This window comes from Girardinichthys multiradiatus, chromosome 21, assembly GCF_021462225.1.
Source record: "Girardinichthys multiradiatus isolate DD_20200921_A chromosome 21, DD_fGirMul_XY1, whole genome shotgun sequence".
Lineage (NCBI taxonomy): Eukaryota > Metazoa > Chordata > Actinopteri > Cyprinodontiformes > Goodeidae > Girardinichthys > Girardinichthys multiradiatus.
The window spans coordinates 20,811,295-20,823,693 of NC_061813.1; the positions used below are offsets into that span (position 1 = coordinate 20,811,295).

At 44.3% G+C, this 12,399-nt stretch overlaps 1 protein-coding gene across 2 annotated transcripts in view; it reads right to left on the reverse strand.

Annotated features, from left to right (window-relative positions):
• The window catches only part of sema5a (sema domain, seven thrombospondin repeats (type 1 and type 1-like), transmembrane domain (TM) and short cytoplasmic domain, (semaphorin) 5A), a 242,647-nt gene that overhangs the window by 181,134 nt on the left and 49,114 nt on the right, over positions 1-12,399 (reverse strand). For both annotated transcript variants that reach the window (XR_007035752.1, XM_047349930.1), the window contains exon 2: positions 8,259-8,467. Coding sequence is in view for 1 of the 2 variants with exons in the window: in XM_047349930.1 (XP_047205886.1) it covers positions 8,259-8,406 (148 nt within the window). In the remaining variant the exon portion in view is untranslated. The remainder of the gene's footprint in view (positions 1-8,258; positions 8,468-12,399) is intronic.

Below are 12,399 nucleotides of genomic sequence, written 5' to 3' on the forward strand. Positions count from 1 at the left end.
TAAAAGTCCACTCTTGTCGTCTGTGGGACGACAAGAGTGGACTTTTATTGAAGGTGTGTGTCACGTTACATCCGACCGAAAACTAACAGCTTTTCAGAAACAGACCATGATACTGACAGTCAAACACTGTGGTGGTAGTTTGTTGGTTTGGGGCTGCTTTGCTCCCTCAACACCAGCTCGACTTGCCATAATTGACAGAATTGTAAATTTTGCTCTGTACCAGAAAATCCTGCAGGAGAATGTTCACCCATCAGTACATGGTCTTAAGCCAAGTCACACTTTGATTATGCAGCAGGACAATGATCCAAAGCACAGTCCAAAGCCATCTCGTCTCAAAAAACAACAAATAAAATAAGTTTAGAGAGTCCTAGCCAATGCCTGGACCTAAATCCAATGTTAATACTGTAGTACGACCTCAAACACGCCATTCAAACTTAAAAACCGTGATGTTGAAGACTCATTGTCAATTATTCCAAAGTCTTCTTTTTTACCTTAATGAATGAAGTCATCATTTGAAAACTGCTTTTTGTATTTTTTCAGGTTATCTTGAAATGAACAGCAAAATGTGTGTGATGATTTGAAACATATTATTCAGAAGAATTCTGTAAGGGGGGAAAACACTTTTTTACAACACTGTAGATGGATGGAGCTAAAAGCAAGGCAAACCTGGGAGAAGACTGGTAAGCACAACAGCTAAGACCAAGGCAAAGGTTAATCTCCAGCATGACAACTATCCTAAACACACAGCCCCAGACAAAAGTCCAGATACAAAGCAGAAAATCTGTCACAAGTCTTGAGAGCTGCTGTTCATTGACAGTTTTAATCTAATCTGAACTGAGTTTGAGCTGTTTTGCAAAGAAGGGACAAAAATGTCAGTCTTTTAAATGTGCAAAGCAGGCAGAGACACATCCCAAAAAACTCATGCTTTACTTGAAGCATGCAAATCATGTATCCTTTTCCTTTATTTTGCCTTATACACTCATCAGCCCCCCCAGTGGGCCCACCACCTGCAGGGAGAACCGTGAGGGACCGGTGCAAAGAGGATTGGGTGGCGGACGAAGGTGGAGACCTCAGCGGCCGATCCCCGGATGCTTAGGCTGGCTCTAGGGACGTGGAATGTCACCTCGCTGGGGGGGAAGGAGCCTGAGCTTGTGCGGGAGGTCGAGAGATATCGACTAGAAATAGTCGGGCTTGCCTCCACGCACAGCGTGGGCTCTGGAACCCATCTCCTTGAGAGGGGTTGGACTCTGTTCTACTCTGGAGTGGCCCACGGGGAGAGGCGGCGGGCTGGTGTGGGTTTGCTTGTTGCCCCCCAGCTCAGCCGTTTCGTGTTGGGGTTTACCCCAGTGGATTAGAGGGTCGTATCCCTGCGCCTTCGGGTTGGGGAGAGGTCTCTGACTATCATTTCAGCCTACGGGCCGAGTGGCAGTGCAGAGTACCCGGCCTTCTTGGCGTCCCTATCGGGGGTGCTGGATAGTGCCCCTCCAGGGGACTCCATTATTCTGCTGGGGGACTTCAACGCCCACGTGGGGAACGACAGTGACACCTGGAGAGGCGTGATTGGGAGGAATGGCCTCCCCGATCTGAATCCGAGTGGTGTTTTGTTATTGGACTTCTGTGCTAGTCACGGATTGTCCATAACGAACACCATGTTCAAACATAAGGGTGTCCATCTGTGGACTTGGCACCAGGACACCCTAGGAAGGAGGTCGATGATCGACTTTGTTGTCGTATCATCAGACCTTCGGCCGCATGTTTTGGACACTCGGGTGAAGAGAGGGGCTGAGCTGTCCACTGATCATCACCTGGTGGTGAGTTGGATCCGCTGGAGGAGGAGAAAGCCGGACAGACTTGGCAGGCCCAAGCGCATAATGAGGGTCTGCTGGGAACGCCTGGCCGAGCACTCGGCCAGGGATGTATTCAACTCCCACCTCCGGGAGAGCTTCGACCAGATCCCGGGGGATGTTGGAGACATAGAGTCCGAGTGGACCATGTTCTCCGCATCTATTGTCGATGCTGCTGCCCGTAGCTGTGGCCGTAAGGTCTGCGGTGCCTGTCGCGGCGGCAATCCCAGAACCCGGTGGTGGACACCGGCAGTAAGGGATGCTGTTAAGCTGAAGAAGGAGTCCTATCGGCTATGGTTGGCTTGTGGGACTCCTGAGGCGGCTGACGGGTACCGTGAGGCCGAGCATGCTGCGGCCCGGGCTGTGGCAGAGGCAAAAACGGGCCTGGGAGGAGTTCAGTGAGGCCATGGAGAAGGACTACCAGTTGGCCTCGAAGCGATTCTGGCAAACCGTCCGTCGCCTCAGGAGGGGGATGCAGTGCTTTGCCAACACTGTTTATAGTGGGGGCGGGAGACTGCTGACCTCGACTGAGGACATTATCGGGCGGTGGAAGGAGTACTTCGAGGATCTCCTCAATCCTGCCATCACGCATTCCGTGGTGGAAACAGAGGCTGGGGACTCGGGGTTGGACTCTTTCATCACCCTGGCTGAAGTCACCGAGGTGGTTAAAAAGCTCCGCGGTGGCAAGGCTTCGGGGGTGGATGAGATCCGCCCTGAGTACCTCAAGTCTCTGGATGTTGTAGGGCTGTCATGGTTGACACGTCTCTTCAACATTGCGTGGCGGTCGGGGACAGTGCCTCTGGACTGGCAGACTGGGGTGGTGGTCCCCCTTCATAAGAAAGGGGACCGGAGGGTGTGTTCCAACTACAGGGGGATCACACTCCTCAGCCTCCCTGGTAAGGCCTACGCCAGGGTATTGGAGAGGAGAGTCCGACCGATAGTCGAACCTCGGCTTCAGGAGGAGCAGTGTGGTTTTCGTCCCGGCCGTGGAACACTGGACCAGCTCTATACCCTCTACAGGGTGCTCGAGGGTTCATGGGAGTTTGCCCAACCGGTTCACATGTGTTTTGTGGACCTGGAGAAGGCATTCGACTGTGTCCCTCGTGATGCCCTGTGGGGGGTGCTCCAGGAGTATGGAATCGGGGGCCCTTTTCTAGGGGCCATCCGGTCCCTGTACGAGCGGAGCAGGAGTTTGGTCCGCATTGCCGGCACTAAGTCGGACCTGTTCCCAGTGCATGTTGGAGTCCGGCAGGGCTGCCCTTTGTCACCGGTCCTGTTCATAACTTTTATGTACAGGATTTCTAGACGCAGCCAAGGGCCGGAGGGGGTCGGGTTTGGGGACCAGTGGATTTCGTCTCTTCTTTTTGCAGATGACGTGGTCCTGCTGGCCCCCTCTAGCCAAGACCTACAGCTTGCGCTGTGGCGGTTCGCAGCCGAGTGTGAAGCGGCTGGGATGAGGATCAGCTCCTCCAGGTCCGAGGCCATGGTACTCGACCGGAAAAGGGTGGCTTGTCCTCTTCAGATTGGAGGGGAGTTCCTGACTCAAGTGGAGGAGTTTAAGTATCTCGGGGTCTTGTTCACGAGTGAGGGAAGAATGGAGCGGGAGATCGACAGACGGATCGGTGCGGCTGCCACAGTAATGGGGGCGCTGTGCCGGTCCGTTGTGGTGAAGAGAGAGCTGACCGAAAGAACGAGATCCCGGATACAAGCGGCTGAAATGAGCTTCCTCCGTAGGGTGGCCAGGCACTCCCTTAGAGATAGGGTGAGGAGCCCGGCCATCCGGAAGGGGCTCGGAGTAGAGCCGCTGCTCCTCCACATCGAGAGCAGCCAGTTGAGGTGGCTCGGGCATCTATAACGGATGCCTCCTGGATGCCTTCCTCGGGAGGTGTTCCAGGCACGTCCCACCGGGAGGAGGCCCAGAGGACGGCCCAGGACACGCTGGAGGGACTATGTCTCTCGGCTGGCCTGGGAACGCCTTGGGCTCCCCCTGGAGGAACTGGAGGAGGTGTCTGGAGAGAGGGACGTCTGGGCCTCTCTGTTGAGTCTGCTGCCCCCGCGACTCGGTCCCGGATAAGCGGAAGACGACGAGTACGAGTACGAGCACTCATCAGCTACTTTATTAGGTATACCCCTCCAACTGCTCGTTAACGCAAATTTCTAATCAGCCAATCACATGGCAGCAAATCAATGCATTTTGGGCATGTAGAGATGGTCAAAACAATCTGCTGCAGTTCAAACCGAGCATCAGAACGAGGAATGAAGGTGGTTTAAGTAATTTTAAACGTGGCATGGTTGTTGGTGCCAGACGGGCTGGTCTGAGTATTTCAGAAACTGCTGATCTACTGGGAGTTTCATGCACTACCATCTCTAGGGTTTACAGAGAATGGTCCGAAAAAGAGAAAATATCCAGTGAGCGGCAGTTATGTAGGTACAAATGCCTTGTTGATGCTAGAGGTCAGGGGAGAATGGCCAGACTAGTAGCTGATAGAAAGGCACCTGCCGGTGCCACCCCTGAAATCTGATTGGCCATCCCTGTGGCCACCCCGGATCTAATAGAATGGCTTTAATAAGTACAAGGGGCCTATCAATCACAGCAGATGGTCAACGTCACTTGCGGATCTGGGATCAGGTATGAATCAGAAGTAGTCATAGGGAAAGTATATTCAAAGCTAACTGAGCTGATTTCAGGTCAGCTATACATCTGTTTGGGCTTTGTGGGTCCGAAATCCAGCGCTCAAGACCTCCTGGTAAGTGTCCCGTGATCACACTGTACAACATCACGTAGGAGGTTGAAGGTGCCAACTTCAACTTCTGTTTTGCCTAAAGTCTTCTATGGATTGGTAAGCGGCTTAATTCAATTGTAAACTTTCCTTATGTCTGTTTGAAAATGTTATCCAGTCCAAAAAGGCATTAGCCCGGCTAGCTTACTAGTGTGCTGTGAACATACCATTTATTTAGCCTCTCCGGACAGCAATGGCTATTATAATCCTGATAATGCTTAAAACACATTCTTGTTCTACGTGAAATACCTATACTTGGGTTGTATAAAGTTTTAATTGATATTTATTAATATAGGTGTAGGTATGTTTAAAACCAGAGTGACATTAGGGCCAGCAGTGTAACACCTGAATGGGAGAGATTTGGCTGGTTTCAACTTTATTCAACAGTTCAAACTTATTCTACTCTGTGATACAAGATATGCTTAAGACATGCTTTCATGTTGTTCAAATGTTAAGATGTATGAAAAAATTGATCCAAAAATAAGTTACAATTTCTTAAAAAGAGTGTATTTGCCCTTAATTTGAGCAGGAAAATAAGATGATCTGCCCATGGAATGAGTATTTTTTCCCTTAAAAAAGATAATTACATATTATGCACTTCAAGATAATGGAGTTTTTTTTTTTTTTCTTATTTTAAACATAAATCATTTTATTCCATTGGGACATTGTATTACTTACCTGCTCAAATCAAGGGAAAACAAACTTATTTCAAGATAAATTAACTTACTTATATTTTAATTTTGCAGTGTGGTCCAACGTTTATTAGTTTATTTTTTTTTGTTGGTTCATGCCACATTTTGAGTGAGAACAGGGATGATTTGAATATTTTATTATTCATACATGAATATTAACAATTTAGCTATTTTGTAAACCTGGCCATTGTTGATAAGAGCAGCAAGGGGTGGGCTTGTGTACTGCATATCATTTATAAAGGTTCCTCCATTCTTGGCCACCGTTTAAAGAAGCCTTGTGTCCCATTTTGGCCACCCTAGTAAAAATGTTCTGGCTACGCCACTGCTAAAGTGTATACTTTCACACTTGGTTGCAAAACTATTTTGATTGCTCAGGCATCAACACAAGAAATAATGAAATGGAAGTGTGATGACACCCTGCTAAACATTAAACTAACTTTGCACATACCAGCAGATTCAAATGCATGACAAGAATGTGCCCTAATAGAACTCATACAATTTATTAACAGGAAAATTAATAATCTAAAAAGTAGATATTTTGACTAAATTTTCAATTATTTTGTTAAAAGAGATGTTACTTTCACTAAAGCTAATGTTCTACGCAGCCACTGTAAAAATATGGTTTGTTCTTGAGTTTGAAAAGCCAAAATAGAAAACTAAAAACACAATTGTACAGTATTTTTACATGAAAATGAGAAGAAACAGGAATCCAAAGTTTCATGGGTCTGCTGAGTCAAATTACAGCTACTGAGATATAGCTGAATATTCACTGTATAAGAGATCTTTAGTAAACAATCAGTTCTTATTAAGTTACTTTATTTTGAGATAAACAAACAGCACTGTCATATTGTGTGATGCAAGGTTGGAGTAGCATTATTGTGCTTTATAGTTTATCACTTACACACTACATTAAGTCCAACCTAAATATAGCTTTTGGTGCACTGTAATCTTAACTGATGGTATCTGGTTAAATAAAATAAATTAAATAGCTCCTGTCACACTGCCACAAATCTTGCTAAGCCTTTTTAATGATCAAAAATGTGTTTTACGTGTATCTAAACATGAACAAAAAATGCACATCTTTGAGATAATAGGTCCTCTCATGTCCATCAAGTATGTATGTCGATTGAGAAGCTCCTAAAGTTTGACTACATGAAGGGTGTAAAATGAGCAGTCTGCCACTGCGTCAGGACAGAAAAAGCTGCTTTTGCGATGACTTCACTAACTCGTTTTTCCTTTTGTCATACTTTATGATTTCCTGACCACCATAGGTCTATGAGAGCCACCAAGTGGTCAAATAATTATTAGCTGAATTAATCAAAAAATTGATCAGACTGCTAGGCCATTGGAGCCACTTCAAGCATACATGTAAACTGAACATCGGCATAGTGTAGCATGAGATTAAGCAATTTTATTTTTGGGTCATTGCTACAACATTTGAGCAGCACCTACATACATTTTGTAGTTTGTGGTATACATTGGGTCTCTAAGTTACAAAGCTTATCTGTGTCAAAATCTTTGGCAGACTTGCTTAGCTTATAAAGTATGTATGGTACAGTAATAAGGAAAATGCTTATCAAGAATTCAACATAAGCAATAAAACCTAAGCAGTTTATGTTAATGTTATGATCCATGGGTGCTTGGGTTTTGATTTTCATTTGTTGCTGTGTTTTTGCCATTCCTATTTTTTTAAAAATACATTCTTTTGGCACTAGAGGCCTTGTTTTTTCAACAGTAGGCAGACATTCTGCGAAGGTCGCCGGGCCTGGGACTCGAATACTGGACAGCCGCAACAAGGACTATAGTCTCCATATATGGTCCCTCGCTTAACCCCTACACTACCAGTGCCGCACCTGTGCTTTCACCATTCCCTTGTTGTTTATTTATGTTTCCGAGGTCTTCATTATTGTTATTAAGGTGTTTCCATATTATTTCATTCCTTTGTGTTTAGTTTCTAAGTTTATTATTATGTTTAGGATTTATTTCCCCTAGATCAGTGTTAGTCTTTTCAACCTTGGTTTGTAGTTTTTTGGTGTTAATTAGTCTCCCTCAGGCTCCCCCTGATTTCCTTCTCCCTCAGATGCTCTGCATGATCCTCTGATTAACTTACCTGTATTTAATGTGATTCTCCACTGTTCCCTCAGTATTTATGCTCACTGCTTTTCACTGTTATTGGCTGGATCCTCCCTTTCCTCTCAGCCTGTCCATGTCTTGTATCACTTGTGCTCTCCAGTAAAATTTGTACTTTCATTATTAATAAAGCTTCACCATTTTCATCCCACGTTTCTGTCTGCACTTAAGTCCTACCCAAATCCACACATCATGACAGTTAGAGACTGAACTTCAAACAGAATATTTTACAAATCTTGTTTTGTAGTCACAACAGTCAAACTATTTTATTAGTTAGTGGCTGTTTTGGAAAATACAGCTTTCTCAAGCGTTGTTTGACAAAATGGCATGTTACAATCTTTCCCTTAGTGTAAAAAAGGTGTGCTTGGAAGAAAATGCAATATAAACACATTGCAAACAATGCGAGAGGCAACAAAGTTTATATTTCCTTTTCTAAGAAAAGCTATTTGTTTATCTGAAGGTCATCAGTTTACTTATAACAAAGAGTGGAAATCTGAGCAATACTGTTTATGTCTCCTAGCAACTGTGAAATGTTTAGAAGTTAGGTTTAGTTAAAAGTAGACATAAGCAGAGACGCTGAAACAGATATAGATCCTCAAACAGAAAAACCCACACAATAATGGAGGAGCATTTAAAAAACAGAGCGGGTGTAGTTTTTGATTAGGGTAACATGGTGCATCTACCAGATTCATTCAAAATGGGAATAGCACAAATTATCTGTGGGCTGCACCATGTGTGTGGAAATCCTTGCCCACAGTGCCCATCATGAAAGGCCTACCACTGGCTGCATGTTTATTTCTTTGATAAATCACCTGAGTGTGGGATGAGTGGGTGCTCCGTCTTGTGGCAGGGAGATTCAGGCAGTAGAACCGGTCCTCTCCTACTGGCCACACCCCAAGGGGGCAGGACCAACATGCACTGCAGCAGCAGCACTGCATGCTGGGTAACAGAGCGTCCCATGGAGGCCTGGGCTTGGCTTATTTCTCCTTAGGCCTCAGAGGCCAAAAGCAAGAGGACACACCTGGTAAGACAGAAAGAGAAAATGGAATGGAAAGATGTGATTTGCATTCGATTTCAGTTTGTCCACAAAATATTTTGTTCATCTGCTATATTCCCTGTTTATTCCCTGCTTTAGATCAGAAGACGGGAAGCAGCAAAAATATATATACCAACTGAAGAGCACGACTGTGAAGCGGATAAAATGTGACCGGAGAAAAAACCCATTTTCTGCAGAGTTTGGCAGCAGTGTGCTAACTTATCACTGGCACAGAGAGACTTTTCACCCCTGACACAGAGTACATGAATCAGACACGGTCTGCATTACCTTGTTCACCTAAAGAGGGTATCCATGTCCTTTAGTAACTGGATTATGCCCCTTTTGCAGAAGTGTTTGTTCCTAGTGAAGTTGAACCTTTTCATATTTCTTGAAGGAGTGCAGAAAAAGCTCTCTGCATATTGTGTATTCATGTGTTTTACATTATTAATAGTCTATTACTTTTTGTGTGCCAATGAATGAAATGTGTAGCATTTTGAGCTCCACCTGTTTCCCCATGGGTCAATTGAATGCTTTGGCTGCTGTAAATGTGTTCTTTTTTTATTCATAACCTAGCCTTCCGATTGCTGAATGTGATTATTATGTTACGTATCCAGCAGATTTATGCTGGATGAAAAATTCGTTCGCAGCAAGAAAAACAAAGGAGTTTGCACAGCTCTGTTGTTCATAATTTCTTTCTTTGTGGTTGTGAATTGATGAGCTGTCTAGACCACCTACATCATTAATTTTTAATCATTAATATGATGCTATTACCAGGAATGATTCATGCTGCGAGCAGCAGGAACAAGAGCTCCAATGACTTGCATGCCTCATCACAGGCAGCTTTGTGATGAACTGAGTGAAGATACTGAGTAAGATAATAATGGAAATTATTTGTTTCATTCCGAGATGTATTTCAGCTGAAATTGAAGAACAGTCCTATTTTCTTTATTTCATGTGAACTGGTGCTTTCATTTGTTACGCTGATGAAAGGAAAAAAGAACAATACTCCCTCCCTGACAGAGTCAATTTAGTGTAAATTGTAGGATGCAAATAAGAAAAAAAACTGATTAATTTTGTTTTTGTGCATGAAGGTAGGAATACATGAGAATATCAACTTGCTGAGAAAAAACAAAAAAAAGGCTCTTGCTCTCTGCAGGCAAACCTTGTCCCCACTGTTCTGTGAAGTGTGGATCTTCCTTCAAGTTTGAACTGACTGTGCGGAACAACATGAGATGCCTTTCTGTTCTAACTCTCATCTGAAAACCTCAGTGGTGAAAGTTTATTTCCATGTCTGCTTGAATTTAAAGTTTAAATTGAGTTATTTTTGCACAATCTTAAGGTGTATTTCTGGGACACACAGTGGAGATTTTTGATACACCTGTCATTTACAGCACAGAAAGCACCAGCCAACCAGTTTTTCACTCAAGCCCATTTCCCTTTTGTCTTGGCAGTTCCCACGTCAGCTTCTGCACTCCTTTCCTTTCATTTTAGTTATTTGAAAGTCCATTTTCCTCTCCTGCTAGTTGCCTTGACAGTCTATAACAACATTTTCCTCACCAAAATCCCATCTCACCTGTTAAGAGTACACACTGAGACATTCTTCCAACCGTTTGTCATACTCTCATAATCTTTTATGTTTGCATTCACTTAAAGAAGATATTACACAATCTGCAGGGCAAAGAGTTGAGGCTGACTCAGGAAATAAGGTTAACGTGTTTTTTAGTGTCTGTTGTGAGTGTGTATGTGAGCAGACATTTGAGGTGTCTCACAGGTATTACCGTAAGCAAATATGCATGTTCCCAAGACATTCACACATGCAATGAGTTAGCAGGAAGGACCTTAAGCCCAGATCAGCATGTTGAAAAACTGTTTTAAATCTTTCTCATTCCCTGCAAAAAATAAAACAAAAAAACATACATGTGTTCAAGCATGCCTGGACACACGTACTCCTATTTAGAAGGTGCCACCACCTCTTAGCTCTTGTAAAAAAGGAGCAATTAGTAATGACATTGCAAAGCTATGAATATGGACTAAGAATGCACCATGAAACTGAATGTCAATCAGGACATGGACAGTTTTTGCAGAGATTTTCTGTTGTACATCAAAATGACTCCCCAGGTATTAGAATTTACTTCACTGTTTAGTACATCAACAAAACTTCCACGGTAAAATCAAAGTGGTTCATTATTGTGGTGGCAACATCTTTACCATGCTGACCCCATGCTAAGGCTGCAACCAAATACTGTAATGCACTTGGCATGGCTGCTATGCACATCCTATCCTACCACTGTTTGGGCACCAACTAAAAGGATTTCATCAAGCAATCTTTACATGAATAAATACGGGGCATTTATAAGTTCAATTAGAAATCAAGTTTTGTATGCGCTACACTACCTACTGGAATAGGGTTCTCAGCTGGGGAGAAGCACCCACATCTCCAATTTGCACACACCTTTGAAGGTGTGCTCTAAACTAATAAGCCATTGTCAAGCCATTGAAGAGAGGCCCTCGCCCTGAATTTCCTGCTGAAGAGGGAGAAGGAGGAGAAGGGTGAGTAAGATGAAAATGTGCAAGTTGCACATAATATGGTTTGTAATTGTTATGATTCTGGCACGTCTGCTCTACCCTGTCTCCCTGGCTGCAATCAGCAGATTAGATGTACCTGGTGGCTGCTGCAGTGTAGTGCAATCTGTGGAATGCCAAGCACCTGTGTCTTCCCTGATATATACTGACTCTGACAAGCAGACGGTGCCAGATTTTTGAAAGCCATCGTATGAGTAGATAGCCAGCGTTCCTTCCTGTCTGATCATTGTTCTTGACCTTGCCTTGCCTTTTTGGATTTGTGCCTCTGCCTGCTCCCTGTCGGATTATTTGGATTTTGGTTGTCGACCTTGTTTCCTGCATCTGGTTTATGCCTCTGCCTGCCCCTTGCCTGACGCCTCTTGTTCCAATCGTTGACCCTGTTTCTGTCCTTGGATTATTGAGCCAGCCTAGCCCTTGGATTATTCAGCCTGGAGTCACTTCTTACCTGTGCTGTGGAGATCACCGCCTGCCGCCCACTGAGGTTTCCCCTCTGGGTTTCAAGTTCCACTCAAGATATAAGCAGGTTAGTGACTTTTCTGATCCCTGCAAAATCTGGAGAGACTACAAGTCACTAATCCCTCTTTCTGCCTCAGTGATTCCTGGAAGCTGTGAGGAGTGTTACCTGTGTGACGTTTTCCTGTGGCTGAATAAACCTTTTAAACTTTCAGTACTGTGTCTGACTGAATCTTGGGTCCGCTTTTTTCTGATTCATTGCAGTAATATAATTTCAATCTGAAAAGACTCACAAAAAGAGGGTTGGCAATTAGAAAAGTTTAATGATGTGAAATTACATTATTATATCTTTGGCGCTCGGACCTGGGAGGAAGACATGAATGCTGTGAATGATATGAGCTAAAACGAACATTTGTAAGGCTTAAATTTAGAGATGTCTTCCCCCTGATCCGACACTGGTGGTGGATTGGCGGCCAGGGAGCGAGGAAGCCAGAATAGATGTGGAGGAAGATGGTGGAGGTGGGGTGGAGGAGGGATGAGCTCAGCTGACAAGCGAGGAGGAACACAGCCGAAGGTCCTTTAAAAACAAGGCGTCGGAAGGTGATTGGATGATGAATCAGGCGGACAGGTTGCTGATTGGAAGGCCGGGAGACGCACAGGGAAGTCATTGGACGGTGGAGACGACGAGGGTGAGTTTTTCATTCTGAATTTTCGTTTGAACTCCATTTGTCAAATCAGTCTAATAGTTACAGATCAGCTTTTGCATGCTTACCTTTAGTAATGAGCTCCAAGTCCGATCATCATCCCACTCTTTATATATATATACCAAAGGCAACAAGACTGTGAATGACCACACATTGAATTATATAGTAAACAAAAAG